A 24,439-nucleotide genomic window follows, 5' to 3' on the forward strand; every position below is an offset into this window, starting at 1 on the left:
TCTGTTTTCCCTTCTCCAGAAGGTTCAAACCCATCCTCCTTGGGTACAGTCTCATACTTATATTTTTATTCTCCAAACAGGGGTTGGGCATTTCCTCTTTACTTCCATGTTAAATCTGTTTCTTAATCAGACTCTGACTTTGCTTTATGTTCTCTTTGACATTCTGAGTCCATTTCCTTTCTGGTTCATTTATTTTATGACACCTAGGAACCCTTCAACAGTGTGAATACACTGACTTCTTAAGTTTTCCTCAAGCCCATTCATTTTATTCTTTGGTGAGACCAGTTTACATTTGCATCACCAATAATTTGTGACCAAGTTAAAGCAAGGAAAATAAATAATTTGTCCCCATCACATCACTAAGGTTATGGTTCCTTGGAGGCTCATATATCTCTTGAGGCTTAAAAACGTGTTTATTTTTGTTTTTAATCCTCACCTGAGGATATTTTTTCCATTGATTTTTAGAGAGAGTGGAAGGGAGGGAGGTGGAGAAAGATATATATGGAGAAAGAGAGAGAGAGAGAGAGAGAGAGAGAGAGAGAGAGAGAGAGAGAGAGAAACATCATTTGATTGACTCCTGCAGGTGCCACAACTAGGACCGAACCAGCAACCCAGGTATGTGCCCTGACCAGGAATTGAACCTGCCATCTTCTGGCATACAAGACTACACTCCAACCAACTGAGCCATCTGGCCAGGGCCACATTTGTTTTTAAAATTGGAAGAGTTTATATACACACCTGGAGCCCAGTTTCTCTTGAGAAATAAGATCTGTTCATACTTGGCTGCTTTCCAGCTTGGAAATAATTGGCTGGAGCTGAGTACTGGCTGCTCCCATTACACAGGGCACATGCTCTCCACTTTGCTAGAGTCCCTACCACTCCTTAAAGCCTCATATACACTTACTTCCCCCATATACATTAACTCTCTGGCTTCTGTTGGCATTTGGATTTGTGAACTTGCACATAGACCTTTGTAGTTTCCTCCAGAAATTTTCCTAGAAGTCGCCTCAAAAATGTCTCCCTTCCCAATCTGATTCTTTCCATCTGAGCTGTTAGTACCTTTAGTTATGAATCCTAATATGTATTTGATTTCAAGGTCTGACCCGCTTCAGCAGGGTAGGAGCTGAAGCTGTTGGCATTTGCAAAGATTACATGCACAGCAATAAAATAAAATCCCAAAATCCACCTTTTCTGGGAAAAATATTTTCAGTTCTGTATTTATAAGTCAGGCACAACCTGGCTTTCTCAATTATTTAACAATCATGGGACAGTGAGTAATGAACTTGTCCTTTAACTATTGGAGAAGCAGCTTGAGCTCATGTTTACCTTTCCTTTGACATTTCCACTTTGCAAAATTGGATGGTTATGGTGAATATTAATATGATAATATAAAGTCTTGATTATTAAAGGACATATTATCCACTCTTCAAATCTCTTCTTCTTTTGATGTACTGTTGTTGACCATTTCATTTTTCTTTAGTATTCTCATCACCAGTTGGGTGGGAACCAGGCCATCAGCTCAAATGAGAGGGCAGTCTGTTGTGTTATCTTCACCCCAACCATGCACATGTCTGCAGAAGCCCTGGTTGTGAGCAGCCTCCATTCCTCTCCCTGTCCAGGCTCAGATACAAGGTGATGCAGAAGAGGAAAGGGAAAGCCTGATTAAGTAGAATGCTTTGTGCTGACAGCTCCAGTCAAAGTTTTACTAAGACTAACAGTTTGGGGTTTGTATTTATCCATGATGCTTCTAATACCTCTTGTCCTATAGTAACTCAAAGCTGGAGATTACAGACACACTTTCAGCTCATTGAGTTCAAAGGCAAGGTGGGGTACTTGGTTTGATTGGCATTTTGGAATGCTCTCCAAAAAGGCCACTTTCCAGATTAAAGGAACCCTTCATTCAACAGAATAGAAGAGATATTGTTACTAGACAATGAGGAATTTCCATCTAAGGGTAAATTCAATAAACATGAATATTCAACAATTATGTAAGTCTCTGATGCTTTAGCAATTTGAGGGTATAAGTACATTCTTGGAATGAGGAGAGCCCCTCTTTCATTGAAGAGCATTAGGAGATCAGGAAAATGTTCTCTTAGGAAAATGTGAAGTGGTAAAAAACTAATCACTCCTACAATCTTCAAAGCAGAGATCTGATGACCACCCTCCCCCCACCCCAGAGTGGTGTTTATAGAAGAGATGCTTTTACTGGGAAGGGGACACAAACCTAAAGTCCTGGCCAGAGCTGTGGTGCTATAAGTTATTATAGCCAAGAATCACTATGCATCTAACTTGGAGATTCTACAATGTACTGCTGCATGTTCTCCTCACAAATCCCTGCAGTAATCAATAGCATCATACCAACAGCTGAAACATTAGAATCCATTTATTTATCTACTCTCATTCTCATAAGCATCTTGTGAGATAGTTATAATTTCCATTTCTACACAACAGAAAATTAAGAATCAGAGAAGTGAGTTTAAATAAGAGGCAGGGTGGAACTCAGTTCTGATTTTGAACACAGTGAAACACGGGGATTAGTATCTCTATTTCACACAAGAATGACACAGCCTGACAGATGGAGTTGTAAGCCATTTGCCCAGGGTTTCTTGAGAGATAGTTCAGTTACTTCACTAAGAAGAGTTACTGAGTTTCCTGATAAGTCCAGAAAAAGGCTGCTTTCAAAATTTCCTTTGGCCAAATAGTAAGTTCATTAAATTTTTCTTTAGTAAATATTGTTTTAAATAAAGAATTAAAATTTATCACTTGAATCTTTGTTGAGAATATATATTACTCTTCCACCTTGTTTTTCAAGTTTTTTTTTTTTTAACAAAACATGTGCAAGTGTGAACTGTGTAAGGAAAATACATTGAAATGAATATGCTGATCACATCAGCTCTAAATATAAAGATGGACTTTGTTGTGTCCAAAAATGCTCTAAAGCAAAGGATAATACTTTCCAAAGTTTTAATTAGTAAAATATAACAGAGGGTTAATAAACTCTGATATTCTTTTCTCTGGAGCTAAAACAAACAAAACCCATGTTAAGCTAAGTTTAAAAGCCACCTAAGTCAAATTCTGCATGAAAGAATTTGAAATCATAGTGGTGAGAAAGAGAGAATGACGTGTGTGTGTGTGTGTGTGTGTGTGTGTGTGTTTTCTTCAATATGGACTTCTACCTCCACAAGCAAATAGCATGCTGCAAAGTTCATGGTTTGTAAGAAAGCTGTGAGGTTGGTTTCCATAGTTTTTCTGGCTCTGATATGTACTAACTCCCCAGGTTAGCAGAGTTGGTTCCTCTTATCTCTCTCCTGCCAAACTCTTCTTTCTGTTTCCTCCTAGCCTCGGGGGAGGGGTTGGGGAGTGGGGAGGGGGTGTACCTCTTCTCCTCTCTCCCTGGGTCTCTGTCTGACCTAATACCCTTTACTATTCTAACACTTCAGTAAGTGTCAACCCACATTCCTAGGAGCTGAAATTTTGGTTCAGGAAAGACTTTTTGTTTTGTTAATCCTCAAAGGATATATTTTTCCTATTGCTTTTTCAGAGAGAGAGTGGGAGAGAAGAAGAAAAAAGGAGGGAGGGAGGGAGAGAGAAAGAGAGAGAGAGAGAGAGAGAGAGAGAGAGAGAGAGAGAGATTGACTAGTTGTCCCAACCTGGGATGGGGAGGGAACCCACAACCCAGGTAGATGCCCTTGACCAGGAATCTAACCCACTACCCTTTGGTGCATGGGCAAATGCTCTAACCATTTAGGCACACTGGCCAGGGCTCTGGAAATACTTTGAAGGAGAATTCATTCCTTCACTGATCTATTCAGAAAACATTTGTTGACTACCTCACCGTTCATTCACTCAACTATGGGATAAAATACAGAACCAAGATTTGTACTGTGGCAGAGCACCAAGATCTGGCCATAGTTGCCTCTACCTGCCTTTTTAGCTCACCTGGGAACCACTCTCCTTTCTTCTCATGTCCAGTGTCCACATACACGTCTGCCATTTCCCCAAGCCGCATGCCTCTGAGCATGTGTCTGGTATCTTCCTTCCTCAGTGAATTCCCACTTCTCTCTCAAGCTCACACTCAAATGTAACCCTCTTTCTGAAGTCTAATCCCACTTTCACAGGTGCTCCCACACACACTCATTACTCATGTCCTCTTGTTAAAACAAAGTTCACCATGTTATATTGTATTTCCTTCTTTCGTGAGGGCTTGAGGGCGGTCTGGAATTGTGTCCTCCAAAATGTCACGTTGAAGTCCTAACCCTAGTACCCATGAATGTGACTATATTTGGAAATAGGGTCTTTTCGGGTGTAATCAATTAAGATGAGATCATACCAGGTTAGGGTGGGCCAAATCCAATGACTGGTATCTTTAGAAGAAGAGGGAAATCTAGACAGAGAGACACAGAGGCACAGGAAGAGAAGGCAATGTGAAGATGGAGGCAGAGATTGGAGTGATGCAGCTACAAGTCAAGGAGTGCCAAGAATTGCTGGCATCCACCAGAAGCAAGAAGAGAAGCATGAAACAGATTCTTCCTCAGAGTCTGGGAAGGACCCAACCCTGCTGACACCTTGATTTCAGAATTCTAGCCTCCAGAACTGTGAACGAATAAATTTCTGTTGTTTTAAGACATCCGGTTTGTGGTAATTTGTTATGGCAGCCCTAGGAAAGGATACAGATGATAGTAGCTTCTGTACACGCTCATCTTCCCAGCTGGACACATGGGCTCCTAGAAATAGGGGCTGTTGTAATCCCTATTTCCTCTCGGCCCTGACATGATGTTAACACAAAGCAGATGCTTCACACGTTCTAGCTGAATGAGGGAACATGCTCAGCACCATCCTCCTGGGTTTAGGTCAGTGGATTCCCATAAAAAGGGTTCAGACCTTTCTTTGAGTGAGCAAGCTTATGAACGAGGTGGGGAGATAAAGTTTAGCACCAAAACAATGACTTACAGAAGACAAAGAGGAAAATAAAAAATCAAATTGGGAGAAAATGTATTAAAAACCTTGTAGGTGGATTCAAAGAGCAAGTGGATATAAGCACAACCAACAGATGCAAGACACTGGGGCGGGGGGATGAGGGCAAGTGCTGGGAGTAGGGGAGGCCGGGGGGGAGGTCAGTGTGCGGGGGGGGGGGGGGGGCGGGCGGGAAGAGACATATGTACTACTATTTGTAATACCTTAAACAATAAAATAAAAACTAAAAAAGAGCAAGTGGAGCCAGGGCTGGCTTGGTCAGGAAGGGAGTATTCAGAATACTTTGGACTGCATTTTTAAACAAGTCATAGGTGATGATTCGGTCCCAGGAGGAGATGTCTGAGGAGTTAAGGACATGCGTGGGAAGGCAAGCAAATGATAAGAGTGGACTGGCGTTTGAGGAGAAAAATGTTCTAAACGGCCCTGAATGAGTTTAAATTCTATACATTGGGACATGGGTTGGGGCAGCAGGTTCTTGTGTGGAAACAAGAGGACAAAAACACAGGCAGCTCCAGGTAAGGCGGGCTTGAGAGGGAAGAGCATCAAGATGGGCCAGGGTGCTGCTGAGCAGATCCTGATGAAGGGACATCTTGGGGACCAACTGGGAACTGAGGAACAAAAAAGGTAAGTGTTTTCATAGGAAACATCCTGTACAATTGCAGGTGGGGGGGGGGGGGGCGGGGAGAGGGGAGGCAGAGGGCTCCCATTTGTGGGTGCAGTGAGCTCACTCCTGAGCTCAGGGAAGATGATGTGTGTGTCATCCCAGATGAATGAGGCTGTCTTCTGCTTTTAGAAACCTTTGAAAGACATTCCACAACTTCTCTCCATAACTCATTTTGGCCTTGAATACGTCTTCCCATCCCCGACAACAATTTCTCACTTCAGAAGCACATTTCCCCCTCTAATACTTTCCTGAGTCAAGATGAAGAGTAAGGAGCTGTGGTCACATTGTCCTGTCGTGAATCCTTCACACACTTGAGGCCCATTCCCAATACATTCTCTGCTTCTCCTGTCCAGGAAAAATGGTGTTTTGTTTATGCAAAGTTTTCTCATGGGTTCTGTTCATTGTCTTTGTGGTTCTTGTCTAGTCTTTTTCTCAGGTGTTTCTCTGGTTGTGGGGTTTCAAACGGGGCAATCAAGAGAGGCAGGGAAGTGTAGTGCGAAGAGAGGAGGCTGTGGAGTCAGGAAGGCCAAGGTTTGAATAGCAGCTCCCCTGTTAACTAGTTATATGTTTTTGAGCAAGCTGCATAATCTCTGAAGCCTCAATTTTCTCATCTGTAAAATGGATCAATAATCTTTATTTCATACTTGGAGAGTTGTGCGAATTAAAAAGAATGTTCATGAAATTGGCATTCAGACTAACAACGGCTCCTAATGTTAGTCTGAGTGCTTATAAAAGTATACAGCTACACAGTTCAGATGGCATTTATTGCTGCCTTTGATGGTCACATAAAACATAAACAGGTCTTTTTCAGATATAGCAAAACTATGTACAGGACTGGAAACTGCTAAGAGAATAAAAAAAAATTATTTACTCTCCACAAAAGTAAAGCTGCATAACATATCAAATTGTTATTTTGCTTGCAAAGGGACTTGAGTAATGATATTTTTAAAACTCTCATATTGACTAAATAAAATCATTGGGATTTTTTAAATTGGAAAAGACTAATAAAACTCCCACTGCAGATAAACTCACTCTAATCAGCTCCTTTATATTACTTTCCTTTAATAAGTTGTAAGTGCTGCTGTGTTAATCATATTTAAACCAGCGTATACAGTGTGATCTCAAGTAAATAAAATTGTGCAGTGAAAGTGTGGAAGAAAAATATGTTATAATGCTAATAGTGTTTATTTCCTGGGGGAGGGGCAATATGATTTGTTTTTCCACAGTAAGCCATGATTACTTATGTAAAGAAAAGTTGTTTATAGAATAGTAATACAACTTTATGAAAACATATTATTACAAATATTTATATCAAGTAAGCTGCACCAAAATGGTAATATTGGGTTTCTGAGCGATGGGGCTATGAGTTATTGTTTTTTTTTTCTTACTTTAACATTTCTGAACTTCACACAATTTAAAATTACATTGCAATATACTATCTAATCATACTATAGGATATATTATTAAATTATCTAATGTATGGTATTTTATTGAAAAATGTTATCAAGATAAATGAAGAAAAAATGCTATATATTGTTACATTGATGACTCATACCCTATGACCTATAGATATATCTGTCCCCCTTAGAGGATCACCAAATCCAGAGTTTTAAGCACCTTTGAGTCATCTAACATAACTATTATTTGTAATAATATTAATAATAATAGCTAGCATTGACGTGCCAGGCCTCTGTAATAAGCATTTTAAATTGTTTCATTGGATCTTCAAAATAATTTTATGAGGTAAGGTTCCTGTGGTAGGTAAATTAATGTCCTGAAGATGTCCATGCTCTAATTCCTGAAACCTGTATATATGAATATGTTAGGTTATATGGCAAAGGGCAATTAAGGTTGCAGATGGAATCTCAACTGGCCATCAGCTGAATTTGAGATGGGGAGATTATTCTGGATTACTTGAGTGGGTCCAACACAACACAAGAGTCCTTATTGGTGGAGGAGGAAGGCAGAGAAAAGCATAGAAGAGGAATATAATGTGAGAAATACTTGACTGGCCATTGCTGGCTTTAAAGATGGAAGGGCCCACAAGCCAAGGAATGTGGGCAGCCTCTAGATGTAGGAAAAGGCAAGGAAATGGATTCTCCCCTAGAGCCTCCAGAAAGAAATGCAATCCTGATGATACCTTGATTTTAGTCCACTGAGACCTATTTCAGACTTCTGATCTGCAAAACTGTAATATAATAAATGTGTATTTAATCCACTAAGTTTGTGGTAACTTGTTACAGCTGTAGGAAACTAAAATAGTATTATATTCCAATTTTATAGGTGAGCAGACTGAGTTTTGAAAGTTATTTGGTCAAGGTCACACATAGTGGTTAGGGACAATCCCAACAATTGAATCCAAGTTGTCTGGTGATAGAACCTGCACTCTTGGGCACTTGGCTCCACTAGAGCCCCAAAATGATTGTCCAGCATCTGCCTGAGCATGAATGTGGAACCCCTCCCCAATTCAAGTGCTCCCTGCACTTGAAGATATAGTATGTTGATCTTCTTTATTTGGGGCTCAAAGTGGTCTATCTAGATACTTTTCCGTTGACTAGTCACACAAAATAACCTAATTTCTCCTTTATGAGAAACACTTAAAAATATCTGAGGCCAATAATCACTTCTCCCTAAGTCTTCTCTTCTTCGGGTGAAACAATCCCAAATTCAGCCCTTCCTTATAGGACATGGTTTCAAGTGCCAGGACTTTATCAACCTCTCCCTTCTGGAAAGCATCCAGACTGTCAACACCCATTTGAGGATCTGGCCAGCTCCTACCTTACTTTAAATTTGTGTACTTTGATTTTTTTCCTTGAGGTTATCATGTTGACCTTAACTCTTCTGAGCTTGATTCTATACTACACCTTGAGCTCTTTGATGGGAATATTTCTAGAGCTCAATCAATAAATAAATACTGATAACTTTGGATAATCTGGCCTAAAAGACTTGAAAACACGCTTGTTTTCAAGTTCCTTCTGATTTTATCACAAACTGATTCCACTCTGTTGACATGAATCATACCTTTCCTCTTCTAGCCTGGCAGGGGTTAGAAGAAAAGGCCTGGTAAGCTTCAGCAAGGAATTGTTTTGGTGAACCTGTAACTTTATAGGGAACCTTGAGATATCATAGGTGGCTTGTGTGTACCAGTCTGAGAAGTTGTGCTGTACATTCCAACATGGATGGGTGAACCAGGAGTAAAATGAAGGAAATGTTAAGAGTCCATGTGATTTCATAATATTATTTAAAATATTGTGGCTCTTTAGGGCAGAGAGATGCACAAAAACATTAATAACAGCTTCCTAAAATCATTGACCATCCATGGTTTTAAATGATCCATGTTGCTATTCCCTCATTTATAGTCATCCCTCAAAAAATAAAAGGATGACTATAAACAAATAAGATAGCCCTCAAACAAACAAACAAACAAACAAACAAAAAGCGAAACAAAACACCCTGGTCTTCTACGATTGCATAATGATGAATGTTTGGTGATAAAAATACAAACCCATATATCATTAATTTTATTTTTCATCTCTCTAAGGAGGGGTAGGGAGGGTGGAAGATAAAACATTTTTGTGGGCTATAAACACTCAAGTAATTAAATAAGTTTCTCTGTCAGAACTGACTTGAAGAGTCAAAGGTCATTGAACACAGCATAAGGTTTGCATTTCCTTTATAAATAACTACAGGTGTAAGAATAGAAATAGAAAATGCCACAATCAATTTCATTTGGGGCTTTTCTGAATCCAAAATATTTGAGAAAAAAACAACAGTTTGCTATTTAGAGGGAAAAAGGTGCAGACAATTTGGACCTCTGAGCACCTAGTGCTGGTGTCTTGTGGGTGCTGAATACCAGATGAGGAGAAGGAAAGCCCAATTCAGGGTACAGGATAAAGACTCCAACAGTGAGGATTTTAACCCTGCTATGTCTGCTGCATTTGTACCTTCCTGCTTTGGGAAAGTCAAATACCTGGGCTGTAACATCGGGCTGTCTCACAGGGCTCCTGGAAAGAATAACTTAGAATGGCCCAGTTGGCATGGCTCAGTAGTTGAGCATCGATTTATGAACAAGGAGGTCACGGTTTGATTCCCAATCAGGGTACATGCCCAGGTTGTGGGCTCAAACCCAAGTGTGAGGCGTGCAGGAGGTAGCCAATCTATGATTCTCTCTCATTATTGATGTTTCTATCTCTCTCTCCCTCTCCCTTCCTCTCTGAAATCAATAAAAAGTATGTATATATTTTAAAAAGAATAACTTATAATGGTTTCATTTTTAGATAAAAAAGAAAACCTTATATAAATGGTGATACACTTTAAGTTTGTGACTGCAGAGCATACTGTAGGTATTCAAGAGAGGAGCCCCTCCCCCCCTTTTTTTTCTAGAATTGTATGGTTTGAGCTTTGTTGGCTTTTATTTTGCCTCCCACAGAACATCTCTGTGTTCATCTAAAGTGGGAAAAGAAGAGCTTGATGGTGAGGGGACAGTGAGCATCAATGAAGAAAGGGTAGTCAAAGGCCAGGTGTCCGACCGCCCTGGACCACTCACCTACCCAGTAAGTGTGCACTCCAAGGCCCCAGCTGGTAAGCCCTAAGTATCCATGGAGCACATGGCACCCTTAATGCAACTCCTACCCTTTACTCACTCTCACCCTATTCCTCCAGTTATCATGTCATCTAGGGTCTGTGACTCCTACCTTGATCTAGCCTAGACTTGGCATTTGGATTTAAAGTCTCTGGTATTCACAATTATGCCTCTTGGACACCCATGGAGTCAGTGGAGGGGATTTTCTCTACAGCATCAGCGCTACAGAATTCAACCCAATCCTGGCTGGCTAATTGGTGCCATCCTCCCAACCCCTGGAGAGGGATTTTGACAGATTCAATGTATCACAGATGGAGTCTCCTCCAACTTTCAGTTGCCCTTCAATGTTTTAGTTTGAGGGCCATGCCAATGCAGCAACGATCCTATGAGAATGAATCCCACTCCATCAGAAAAGCCTTTTATTGACAATACTTCACTGGCAATTGAAGTCAATGCTTTCCTCATGCTTGCCATTCAACAATATTAAACAACAAATGTTTATTGAGAACCTACTGTGTGTCATGAACTTACACATTATCTCATTACATACTTATAGCAACCTTGTAAGCTTTTCAGGGGAGGAAGCAAAGGATTAAAGAGATTAAGTAACTTGCCCGAGGTCACATAGCTAGTAAGCTGCAGAGCCAAGTTTTGATGCCAACTTAGACCATACCCTGCTACCTCATTCTATAAATATCTATTAAGAGCTTAGTTATTTTCAAGATGTATTTCCAACCTTTAAGAATTCAGATTACATTAGGGCTTGTGGGGACCCTTCATCAGCTACTCCATGGCCCTGGCTCCAAGAAAGCTAACACTCTAGAGCCTGTTAATTACCCAAGAGCTTTTGGGAAAGGCGGTCAGCTTCTGGTAGGAATGAAGTACTGTTTCGGTCCCTTTGAAGGGCCTAACAGGAAATATCTTGCTTCAGCCTAAACTGCTGAGGGACATATTCAAGTGGATGGCACTCAACAGGTTTGGAATAACACATTCCTCAAGTGCTCTGAGTTTCTGACCAACAACAACAAAAAATTCTATAGTTAGATTTCTCTTTCCAAACATTCACTAACAGTGATATTGGAATTAGGTAGCTTCTATATTTGTGTATATTCCATACATACAAAAACCTTCATGGAGAGTCCATCCAGAAACTTCATGGAGGACTGGCTCTTGGATATCTGGAAGACTTGTGACATCCTCAGCTCATCCGTGAATACTGACCACTGCCTGTTTGAGGGGCTGATAACCCTTCCTTAGGTGAAACCCTCTTCCCACCATTCTTTTACCTTCATTGCAAGCTCCACGCTCTGTGAGTCCTGGCAAATGTGTCTTTTTATTAATTCTTCTCTCCTTGCCAGGGCCAGTTCATGGGTGTGAGATCTGTATAGTCTCACAGGGCCCCACATTTAGGAGGACCCTGGGCTTGATTTGATGTTCTGCTGTCACCAACTTGAAATTCTTAGTAATTTTTTAACATGGGGCCCTACATTCTACACTGAGCCACAAAATCATGTGGTTGGTCCTGCTCCTTGCTAGGGAGAAGAGTCATAATGCACAAGTTAAGAGTAGGTGGTATACCTGTGGTCCCTATTTACACTCAACAGCATTTCCTCATAAAGACAATCAATAATAATGGATGGAGATGGGAAGAGCTCCAACCTCCTTAGCTTCAGTTTCTTCATCTCTGAAATGGGGTCAGTAGCACTTACTTTTGCATGTTATTGTGAGCCCTGAGTGAGGTCAGGTATAATAAATTCCCATCAGAATGTTGGATATATAATAGGTGTTTGCCATGAAAGACAAGACGGTATAGTAAACTGAGTTTGCCCCCTGGAGTTAGGAGCTGGGTTAGACTTGTGGTGATTATTTCATAATATTGAATCACTATGTTGTACATCTAAAATTAATATAAGGTTATATTTCAATTATATTTCAGCTAAAAAAAGAGAATCAAATCAGCCATACTGCTTAAAAAGTTGTATGACCTCAGCTAGATGATTTGGCTTTTCCCAGCCTTAATTCCTTTATCTATAAAATAGAAATGCTAACATTTACCTTGTAGGACTGTATTGGGATTTAAATAATCTAATGTAGTTTAAAAGCTGAGTGTATCACCTGGTATCTAGTAGGACCTCAAAAAACAACAGTTCCTAGTTTGGTTCCCTTGTAACTCTATTTCTGCACTGATACTATACAACTCCCTATAGACTATATTACCTACTAAATGTAATATTGCATGTGAAAATAATTTTGTAAAAAATAATTGAGAATTATTTTTCTTTCTTTGCTAGACTATGAATTCCTTGAAGACAGGGACCATGTCTTACTTACCCTTGTATCCTAGAACACTTTCTAATGTGTTAAATCTCAGTTGTATTAAACCTTTCTTCTATGGTTTATGCCAATAATGAGATGATAATTTTCATAACATTCCTAAATGAGCAATTAATATTTAGTCTGTCAATGATTAGAAGTAGAATATATCCAAAATATATTCTCTGCCTTCAAAGGCCTTTTCCCCCTTGACTATCACACTTAGCTCATCTTTTGCACCCGTGGATCTGATTCTTGCTCCATTAACAATGCAATTCCACCGGGGGAACATAGCTTAGTTTTGTATAACCAACCACCTTCCCTGGCAACAACCTGTGTAGAGAGGCCATCAGGGGAAGACCTTATTGAAACCCCAAGAGTTGATGCCTTGGGGTTCAAAGAGGCCTCAGAACTGTAACTTTTAACCATTTGAGCGTTATGGATCCCTCCAAGAACCTTCTGATAGTCTCTCCAGAAAAACATATTCAATATCTTACATACAATGTCCAAGTGTCCTCAGAGCTTCCACAGCACTTGTACCTCCGGTTAAGGATTCTTGTCACAGTAGCCTTGAAAACTCAATGAGCTTTGGGAAAAACTGAAGTTTCCTGATAAATTCAGCCCCGACTAGTCACAGTCCCATGTTCAAAACAAAACAGTTATAACTCCCTAGATTTAACCTCAGGGTTATCCCGGAGGACCCAGTCCTGAGCATTAACGGTAAGGGCGGCTAGCCAACCAGCGACTACGCTTTGGGAAACCTAAATTCAGCTGAGTAAAATGAAGTCTTGTTTGATAATATTGTTTACGTTTCCAAATCCCGATATTGGTATCAAGCTTTCTTCCTATCCCTTGTGGCCTTTCCTAAGTTTAGCTGCTGGTGTAATGGGGTAACCATGGCAACAACCACCTGCCTATTTAAAACTATCTCCAAAGCTAAATAAGGAAGCCTTGAGAAAATGGCTGCTTGCCTGCCTCGCAGTGGACAAATTGGGCACTCCTGGGTACGTTTAATGTGAACCAGAAGGGGTTCTCAAAGAAGCAGCATGGACTCAAAGCTTGGAATAGAAAGTGTTCTGGGACCTTGTGAAACAGGGCCTACCTCTACTGCAATGTCTTCACGTATTAGCAGGCATATGGATTTACATTCAAATCCCCATGCCTGTCATTCCAGGTGATCACACTACCTTGACCTCAATCAGGTGAAAGGCGAGGCATGTACCTAACTAGGAAGGAAAAACAGTCATTGAGAGAGCAGTGAATTTGTTCATACTTTGCATTGAAATGCACAATTATAACATTTTCTGACAGAGGTATCTTTCTCGTTGTGTTCAACCATGTGAGTGATTGATGTTTGCTCTATTTATGTCATATGTTGACCTATGGATTTTTGGAATATAGAGGCATGTCTCCCTCCCTGTGCTTCCTTGTTTTCTACCAGCTACAGAGGCTACACTTTTTCCTGAGCCAAGAGACCACACGACTGATCACACTGCACAGCTCGCTCTTCCCCAAACATGCCGCATTCTTGTATTTCTTGGTATCTATGTGAACATTTAGCTTCTTCTCCTTGGGTTGTCCCTCTCTTCTTTGTTAACTTAGAAAACACACACTTGTTTTCTGCGTCTTGGTTTGGGCATCTCTGTTGTTGGAAAGCCCTCCACACTAACTTCTATGCCCTTGCTTTGTGCTCTCATAGGTCACCTGGATTCACACCATTTAATGCTAAACTCATGAACATCTGCCTTCTAGTCTGTCTCCACCACAGGACTGAGAGCCCCTCCCCCCTCACATGTTTATTCCAAAGGACTTCTGGAACAGCACCTGGAATGTGATATGTTTTCAATGGATGAATGGATAAACTGAAGCCCCATGGATTTCACAAGCATGTGGCATCCTAACAAGCATGTGTGCATGAGTATGTATAAAGGTACCTGCATAAGAGGACCATAAAAGTTTGGGGCGGATGGAAGAGAAGTACTTTAAAAATAAAGTGATTTTGTATATATAGAGAGAGAGTGGAAAAGATTGTGAGAAGACAGTCATCTGATCTGTAAGTCTGTGACTATAATAGGAGTCGGAGCTGAAAATATACCTGTTGATAGTGTTTTGTGAGTGTGCACGATCTGTGTATGTGAAGGCAACGGAATATGCCGGGGACAGAATACACACTCTAAGGAGATTAGTTCAGCTACTATTAGATGCCACACATTAATTTTCCTGATGCTGAAGTAGCTTCCTTATGTTCAGTTTCTGATCTCTAAAAAGACTTTCTTCTTTCTGGCTAACTTCCCAGACTGTGGGGTCAGGGGGAAGGAGTAGGAATGAAAATGATGGAGCTTTTCAGGAATGGGCTTTAAAGGAATGTCTTCAGATAACACCAGACCACTGCATTAAAGAGAACCCTGAGGGCTAAACTCAGCCCATCAAGCTCAGCGTGAGTCCTTCTTCCCCACCTGTCTGAGGGTAGAGTGGGGCCCAGAGGTCATCTTGAAGTGGTACAACACAGAGGAAAGAGAAATGATGGAAATTAACGTGAAGAAAAAAAGAAAGAAGGGAAAAAGGTAATTTATCAATCCCAGGAATAGCTATATGCCAGTCACCACTCACTTCTTGAAAATCCCTCCCGCCAGCAAGGAGGGTTTTCTTTTATTTGCAAATGATATTTGCAAATGATCTTTTTTTTTTTTTTTTCCTTTCTCTTTTCATTTTTGGACCCCTAACTCAGGGTGTGAAGGCTGGGGCTGGGATCTGGTGGGCTCCAGTCCCGCGCCCTCTGCAGGGCCTCCCTCTGCTGCCCTCTGCTGGCGGGGGAGGCGGAGGCGACGCCCTCTCCGACGCCGAGAGCTGCCACCCCCTCGCCTTTAAGACAGAGAAGCTGAGGCCTCTGCCCGCCCCTCGCCGGTCCCCCTCTCCAGAGGAATCGTGGCGGCTGGGGGTGGGTGTAAGGCTGGCACATTTTGAGGAAGCGGCCGGCCGAGCCCCAGGAGGCTTCCACTTAGCCAAGAACAGCCTCCACTCCTCACTGCCGGCGCATCACTCTCCTCCACCCTCACCCCAGCCCACCCCACCCCGCCCCATTCCTCCCTCCGCACTTCATCCGCTGGGAGGGGGCAGGAGGCTAGGCTGCCGCAGGTCTCTGACATTGTTTTCTGCTTGGAAATGGAACCCCTCCTTCCGGCAACGTGGCAGGAAAGTGAAGTCCCCGGGCAGCCGGGCCAAGAACACCTCGGCGAGAGCAGGTGGAGGCCTCGGACTGGACCGCGGCTCCGCTCGGGGCGGGGCTAGGGCGGCGCGGCAGCCCAAGGGCCCTCTTACCTGCTGTTGAATTTTTCGGGGTGTTTCTCTCTCATCACGTGGAATCTGTGTGCAATGGAAGCATCCTGAAAGGGAAAGAGACAGAAAGCAGATCGCTGGTTAGTGGTCCTGACGGTACGGTGTGGAAGGAAGGGGGAAGCACAGGCTCTCACGGAAATCCCCCAACTTCGGGGAAGAACAGCAGGTCCCAGGGTTGGGGGTAGTGCCCCCCCCGCCCCCATGCGTGTAGACTCCTTGCAGTATTCCCCTCTACTCAGCCATAGTTCAGACTACCCTTTGAGAAGAGAGAGGGGGTCTGGGTCTGTGAGCAGTGAGAATGCCGAAGCTGGTGTGTGTGTGTGTGTGTGTGTGTGTGTGTGTGTGTGTGTGTGTGAGAGTGTGTGTGTGTGTGTGTGTATGTGTGTGAGTGTGTGGTGTGTGTGTGTGTGTGTGTGTGTGTACTGAGGGCGAGCCTTTGGAAATATCTTGCCATATCTTTTAAAACAATACTTTTTATTTCAGAATATTTTAAGACTCACAAGAAGTTGCAAAAATAGTACAGTGAGTTCCTGTGTCCCTTCCCCCCAGCTTCCCCCAGTGATAACTTCTTACATAACTATCATGCATTATCAAAACCAGAAAACTGACGGTGGCAGATGCTCTGATATATTAACTCTTAACCACCCCTCATAGTAGAAATAATTGTAGCATTGGGTAACATGCTTAACAGATTTAAAAAAATCTGTTCAAACTTCTGGCTTCTGCTTCTTGATCGATCCTGGAAACAGCCCGCCCCAAGGTCAGTAAGAGTCAGAAGTGCCATTCTGTGGGCACTTTGCTGCCCTCCTCTCAGCACAACCCTTGGCTGCCATCCTGGCCAGCTTCTCCTCAGAATGCACAGAGAGGATGGCTCCCATGGCACGTGCTTCCGGGCTTTCCATCCTCGGGTCAGAACTTCTTAGCCCCGAGTCCAGCCTGGAGCCCACATTGCATCTCACGTTCTCATGGTTGTTACTAGCATCTAGGCCAGTGATGGGCAACCTTTTGAGCTTGGTGTGTCAAACTTCGCCAAAAAACTGAAGGCGGCCGCGTGTCATCAGAAATGGCTACGCGTGTCAGTGCTGACACGTGTGTCATAGGTTCGCCATCACTGATATAGATACTGTCCCTAGTATATCTCTAGTACCAACCCTGAGCTTCAGACCTGAAAACGAACTCATCTTTACTCCTCAGCCTTGGTCTTCCACCCTTGTTAATAGTCTGGTTTTTCCAGCAGAAGACTTCATAACACCCCTTTACCACCCCCCTCAGCCCCATGGCACACGCCAGCACTTTAGGTGCAGTTGATGGACTACAAAATATATGAGTTAATTTGGCTGGAGTTGGGGGAGTGACCAAAAACAAGAGAGCTGATTCAGATTTGTTCAGGGGGAAAATACAGAAACTCATTTACTGTAATATGTGGCTAAAAGAGAACTGAAATTTCATACACTGGATTTTCAGCTAGTGTATATTAATTCCGGCTCTTAATATAGAAACTCTACAAGTTTTTTCCCTGAATTTTTTTTTAACATAAGGAGGTATAGTGCAGTGAAGAGGCATTTTTTTGAGCATGTTCTGTGTGTGGTGAGTAAAATACGAGTTAATGGTGGGGATCGGAAGTCTAGAAGCTAGTGAGGGGGCCAAGAGGAGCTTTTGTGATATTTACACTTGGCAGAGGAGTGAAGCCAGCTAGCAGCCCACTACTGAAAGGGGAAGTCAAAGATATGGCCTTATTTTGTGTTGGCAAACACTCCTTGCTGAAATCATGTTTTAAAAATGTTACGTTGAAACTAGGTATTGATTTAGTTTTTGGTTTCAGACACATCAGGAGTTGAAGGTCTTGGTTAGGCAGGCACCCGGTGGACACACAGTGGGAGATGGGCAAGCCCCTAGAGGCCTCTGTCCCCTGGGCCTGTGCAGCCTGCTCAGCTCTCCTGCAGCTGCGCTTCATGCTGATAGACTGCGCACCCCGCCCTCTCCCTGAGCAAGTTTCAGTAAACACTCTGAACCAAATTCACTGACATCTGTCAAATGCTTCTCTAGAATTCAAGAACATATCCCATCTGCTTGTGTTCCTTTGAAGCACCAATTTTCTTCTGTCGGAAAAAAAGAAAAGAAAAAAGCAATCACGTGTTGCCTGGCATGATTTGTACTCCATGATTCCCTGCCCCCAATGCTGCTGCGACTGGCTTCTGGCCTTTTTATTCTTCGGGACATGTGCACAGACCCCTCCCACTGTGTAGTTCCGATTATCCTTGGTTTTTCATAACTAGGTTTGCAAAACTTCTTTTCCACAAAGACCAGCTTTTACAACATTATTAGTCAAGCATGTGGGCCCTAATTTGACAGTGCAATCCCTTGGTAAATGCACAAAGTGGCAAAGGAGAGCTGAGCAGTTCCTTTGCTGTTCAGTCTCAAAAAGGCCATGCAGGCCAAGGCTCTGATCATGTTTCCCTACCTGGGGGTCAAAAAGAGAGTGAAGATTCACTTTTACCCTCAGTTGAGCTTCTCTCTTTGAGCTGGCTGTCCTTACACTCAGTCGTGATTTCATTTAAATTTTGGAAACCAGTGCTACACGGGTTCAAACCCCTTTTTGGTATTTATTACAGCAAAAGGAGAAGTCTGTTCTGAAGGGAGTGGGTGGTAAGTGGGAATTGCAAGCCTGTGGATGTGATGATGACATTTCTGATGGCCTCACTCTCTGGGGTGCTTCCTATGAAGTGTGGGGGAAAGACAAGATGACAGCGGTGAGGACATGTGGCTACTCTTTCTTGAACTAAAACTCCAATTGCACAGTTGGACAAAATATTTTTGTACCCCTTCCAAATCTAAGCAGCAGTGTTTGAACTCTGAAATGCTGGGATGTGTGGGCCAGTGATGTCCAGTAGAAATAAATTTAAATTTTTTTCTAGTAGCCACATTAAAAAAGTGAAAGGAGAGGAAATTAACTTTAATAATATATTTTAATTAACAAATGCTATCCTTATAACATGTAATTAATATAAATGTTATAGCGATATTTAAAATTCTTTCATTCATATCACATTTTTGAAATTTAGTCTGTATTTTATACTTACAGTATCTCTCAATTTACATTAGTCCAATTTCAAGTACACAATAGCCATGTGTGGCTAATGGCTACTATATTGGACAATGCATTTCTAAACCAATTTGACAACTTATGGAGATAAAAAGAAAGGAGACAAAAAAAAAAAAAAAAACCCAACCACACACGGATTATTTGAAGTTTGGATTGTTCTGAAAAATTCTGGCAGATTGGGGGATTAAAAAGAGTGGCGAACTCTTGTCCAAGACACCTTTCAGTGAGTCCCATTGTTTTAGTACCTTCATGGCTCTCACAGGTGACAGACAAAAACCTGAGGCTAAGGGAGTCCAAAGATGGAGGGACAAGGATGATTTTTTAAAAATATAAATTCCCTAATGGGTAGGAGGTGTACCATTGTGGAAACTTGGCTGGTGAAGTCTGATAAATCCAGTCTGTAAAGTGGAGAATGGCACATGGGTTAGTGTGATGACTGGGGCATCTCCTTGCCCTCTGGGGCCCCCCAGCATCAGAAATAGATCTCATTGAATCAAGGGATTAGCTGTTCACTCATCCTGGAAGGCTCAGTGACAGCAGAGCCTTTGAGGCGTTCAGAGCTACACATGTCCCAGGAATTATTTCAGTCCCAAACTTCCTGTCACTGATACCTGGCCATCCTGACATTTCTGCCAATCCAAAAATAAAGAGCAGAGACAAGGAGGCCAGAGAAGTCAGAGGAAGTAGCGTCCTGAATGACTATGTTTAAAATCTCCTGCCAATGGATTTTATCAGAGGGACTGAGAAGGCCAACTATCTCCACGCTTCACCAACGGGAGCTGGCATGTATGTAGGTGAAGGGAATGCGGTGACCATGAGGCCATAGTCACTCCTTGCTTAGGCCAGGAGTGCTTTCCCTGTCCCTCCATCTATTAAATGGGTTGTATGGTAACAAGGGGGCCAGTGAACCCTCAGGGCAAGTTCTTTACCACCTATGGGCTCCACAGCAGCGGTCATTGTCATCACCTTTGTAAGTGTAAGGCAGCAGACATTTGATATCAACAGGTATTCCAAGTCTTTCAAAAGAGCCGAAGACTTTGCACGGCTCTCTCTGCCAAAGGAGTCCAACTCTAATCATCATAGGAAGTAAAACCGTGGGTTGGTTTACATACCTACTTCTCGTCTTACAAAGTTTGGGAAGTCAAACAGGGAGCAAGAGCTTCTGCAAATGTCAGGCCCAGATTCTGTTAGGGTTGTGTGTTGGCTACCTGTTTTCTCAAGAATTTCCCTTTCCAGTTTTTAAAGAGCGAGCACACAAACCCTGCAAACATTTTATTGCGAGAAGGCTAAGGGCACACCAAGGAGATAAAAAAAACAGCCCTGGTTCCTCACTGCTTTGCAATAAAATATTAAATATGCACAAGCTAAAGAGGTTTGGAGGGATTATAAGAAAAGCTGCTGTGAAGTGCTTCATAATTTGAAGGATGAACAGATTGGATTATTGTAAGTCAGCCCAGGGCAAATCAATAGCTTGACCACAGAGTGTGATGGAGAATCTGTTTGCATGCATTTCCTTGGGGGACAATTAGCTGGCTTCTTCCCTTCCGTCCCAGTTTATTTGCAATAATGAATTAAAACCGTGATCAGTGTTGGCTCTGGGGATTAGGCTTGGTTATCTAGTCGAGGGGAGGTTGTCTATTCTCTTTTATTGTGTCCGTCCATTTGGTTAGCTAATACTGAGTGAGTGCCCCCCTCCCCCTTTTGCATATGGCACTGTGTAGAGACAGGCAGCGGGTATTTTTGGCAACTAGAGCCTGGGTGTGTTAAGAGGGAAGATTTGGGGTTGAAGGCAGGTCACTTGTCCTGTGGCTCAGCTCTCACTTCTGGCTAGATGCTTATAGGTACTGGTTTTCCCCGCCTGTTTTTTCTCTCCTTTATTTCAGTTCTGGTTTCTGCTCCTTAAAGAACTACTTCCTTTGATCATTCTCTGCTTAATGAATAGTCTTCACTCACTGAAGACTTCATAGGGACCATTTACATCAGCATTATCTCAGGGGCTTGTTAAAAATACAAATTTCCAGACTTTGTCCAGACCAACTGAATCATTGTAAGGAAGTAAAACTGTGGGTTGGAGTGGAATCAGGATCTGTCAGGGAGTAGAATTTGCATTTCTGACAAGGGACATAGGCGAGTCAGCACACACTAAATTTTTAATCATCTCCATCCCCCCACCCAAATGCTGCTGGTTTGACAGAGGGGTTTGTGCAGAGGCTGCAGGGCTCATGGTTCACAGCTCAGTGGGCTCTGGATCCAGGCAGTAGTGGCTCCTGGCTCCAGCACTCTGTATCTTTCTAAGCTGTAGCTCCTTCTTACAAAATACAAAAGAATAATGGCAATATTTACCAACAGGGAAACTATGCCTGGTGTGCAGTAAGTACCCAATAAATGTTAGCAAGTTGTATTCTAGTTGTTATAGGCAAAAGACTTGAGTTTTTGTGAAAAGGTAATGATGGGAAGCCCCCCTGGATGCCAAATATGCCAGTCATGTCTGATTTGTAGGGGGTGAAGATTGCATGTTCCCATTGCGGGAAGTGGAGCCCAAGCAGGTGATCCGAAAAGGAAAGGGGCCTTTGAGCCAAGAAGAGGAGGGAGGAGTCTACCAAGGTCACTGGAGAGGAGTGCTGGAAAAGGCCTAGGGAATGATGTCTCCCCCATTTGAGACCAAGGGAGCTGGGGAGATAAACAAGAGCAGGGCACAGAGACCCCTGAATTTACTCCTGGCCCAACACCTTCATCCTCTCAGAACCTGATTGTGGGTCCAGCAATGCCTCTCTGCTGTTTTAGCAGTAGAAAAAGAGTGCTGGATTAGGAGTCAACAAATGAAGGCAAATCCCTTAATTTGTCTCTGTTTCCTCACCTGTGAAATGGAGATAATACTGCCATTCAGTGCAGTCATAAGAATCAAGAAAATTTCTGTAATTATGGAAAATTATAAATTCTATAAATCTAAGGTATTATTATTAGCAGTAATCCTTTCTGCTTCCATGGTTCTCTTTCTACTCTTCTTATTAAAAAACAAAATCTTTTCCTTAAACCTGCTCTTGCACAGTATCTTTATCATTTCCTCTTCTCTCTCTCTCTTTTTAACCACCAAAATATTGTCAAAAGAGGCACAGGTGAGGATGGTTGAGGAGTGCACATATCACACAGTTGGGGTCTGGAGGGACTCAAATACACATGGAGCTGGGCAGCATAATTCCAAGACAGGGACCCTGAGGAACGAGCCTGGCTTCAGAACGAGGCACAGCATGTATGTGCTAGCTCTGCCCTTTCCTGGTCCAGTGTCCTGAGGCCTCGCCTGTAAAACAGGGACAGTGGGGACAGGATACCTGCAGGATTGCTCTGAGGACTAGAATACATAAAGTCTGGCACGGTGGAGAGCACACAGTAGGAGCTCAGTAAAAGCTCCTGTCTTTGTTGCACCTGCCTCCCAAACCCCAGCTCTATTTTTGGCAGTGTTGGATCCCTTTTCTCTCCCATCCTGTCCCCAGCAGTTTGGGAAGCAGTGTCCACCCCATCCTCTTTGGATCAGAAGTTGAGTTAATCAACACAATGTAACTGCGCTGCATTAGATGTGCTGGGGGCTGCAGGGAGAAAGAGGAATGTGGCACTACCTGTGTGTGTGTGTGTGTGTGTGTGTGTGTGTGTGTGTTGGCAGAGGGGGGAAGAGATGGGCACGCTCAACCAAGTCCTTCAACCTAATGTGGCGAGTGCACTGATGGGATAAGTACAGAGGCTGTGGGAGCACCAAGGAGGAGCACAGAGCTCAGCCGGAGGGGTGAGCCAGGGGAGAAGCCACAGAGATTTATGAGCACTTGGAACGTGGGGAATGGGGCTGAGATGAGGGGAGAAAACAGGAGAGAAGGAATTCTGAGAGCTAAGCCAGTCAAGCCGCTTGGACCCACACAGTCCTCCCTGGAAGACAGAGTTACATCTCTGGAAGCTTGTGTGAGAGTCTCCTGACCTCGTGCCCCTTGGTTATTTCTTGGTGTTGCTTTTCTTTAACTGCTTCAAATTATCCAAAGGGTAAATATGTCTTTTGAAAAATGTCCTTTCTTTTCTTCGGTTAGTTAAAATTATTGGAGAAGGAACTTCCTATATAATCAAGGGTGAGGGCTTGGTACAGCTAAAGTGTCCAGATGTGAGGATGCTTGGACATAAGTCAAGGCTGGAGGCAGCCAGGAGAAGTAAAGAGTAGGTGAGACCAGGCGGGGGCGGGGGGGGGGGGGGGGAACGACACATTAATGGACCAGAACCTTTCTGCCTGCCCAAGCATTTCTCTTCCATGCAGAAAGGCAATCAATCCATGGCCAACTCACCACACCAATGGAGAAGTAGTTGTTCATGATGTCATACGGGACCTGGTCCCCGTTCTCCATCTCCTCTCTGGGGATGACTTCCAGGTGCCAGCGATCCAGCATCACCAAGGGGCTCTGCTCAATTTCCTTCAGGATTTTTGTCAGGCTTCCCCCTTCATAGCCTGTGGAGAATAACATTGCATTTGTCCCAAAGCAGAAAGCTAAGTTGTCGCTGATGTACAGGCAGCTCAGAGCAGGGAATCCTGTGGGTATCTCTGACCTGGAGTCCCACAATGTGCCTGTGGGCCAGAGACACTTAGGTTCCCTGAGCCACAGAGAAGGAGAGGGCAACATGGAGCAATTAGAAAGAAGCTGGGGCGATCTGAAAGCCAGAGCAGCAGGGGAGGAGGGGGGCTGGCCAAAAGTGGGCAGGCTGTGTTGCCGAAGCAAGCCCTGGAGACTTGGTGGGCGGGGTGGTTGGGAAGCTGCATATGGGAGAAGAAAGGACCCATTTCCAGATTATGTCATGTTAGAGAGGGACAGTGTGGTGGACAGGATTTTAAGATGACCGCACCCCCCTTCCCTCCCCCCCCCCCCCACCCCGCCGCTGATTCCTGCCTGACCTGGGTCCCATGAATAAGAGGCAATTAGATACATAACGTGAAACAGTTGACTTTGAGAAAGGGAGAGTATCCTGGGTGGAGCTGACCTAATTGGAGGAGTCCTCAGAAAGGACTGGGCTTTTCTTAATAGATTTGAAGCTTGAGAGGGATTCGACATGAGGAAGATTCTCTATTGCCAGCTTTGAAGATGGAAGGACCCCATCTGGCAAGTCATGAGGGAGGCCTCTCGCCTCTGAGAGTGGTCCCTGCAGACAACCAGCAAGGAAACAGGTCCCCAATCCTACAATCACAGAGAACTGAATTCAGCTAAACATCTGAGTGAGTTTGGAAGCAAATTCTTCTCCCGGAAGCTTTAGTGAGACCAGGTTTCAGCCTGTGAGGGCCTGTGCTAGGGCTTCTGATTGGGAGCTAAAAATGGGTGTTTTAAGCCTCTATATTATGATAATTTGTTATGTAGCAATAGAAAACTAACATAGAATGTGTATCGTAAGTAGTCAGAGGTTAGTGGGAGAGACAGTCTTTTCTTTCAAATAACACTTCTATGTT

The 24,439-nt window shown here is 43.1% G+C and overlaps 1 protein-coding gene across 5 annotated transcripts in view; it reads right to left on the reverse strand.

Moving 5' to 3' along the window:
- The window catches only part of DGKG (diacylglycerol kinase gamma), a gene marked incomplete at its 5' end in the record, with an annotated part of 157,826 nt that overhangs the window by 68,856 nt on the left and 64,531 nt on the right, over positions 1 to 24,439 (reverse strand). For all 5 annotated transcript variants that reach the window (XM_079766048.1, XM_079766045.1, XM_079766047.1 and 2 more), the window contains 2 exons: positions 15,852 to 15,916; positions 23,292 to 23,452. In XM_079766048.1, coding sequence (XP_079622174.1) covers positions 15,852 to 15,916; positions 23,292 to 23,452 — 226 coding nt within the window. The remainder of the gene's footprint in view (positions 1 to 15,851; positions 15,917 to 23,291; positions 23,453 to 24,439) is intronic.

The sequence above is a fragment of the Cnephaeus nilssonii genome (assembly GCF_951640355.1).
Source record: "Cnephaeus nilssonii genome assembly, chromosome: 3".
NCBI lineage: Eukaryota > Metazoa > Chordata > Mammalia > Chiroptera > Vespertilionidae > Cnephaeus > Cnephaeus nilssonii.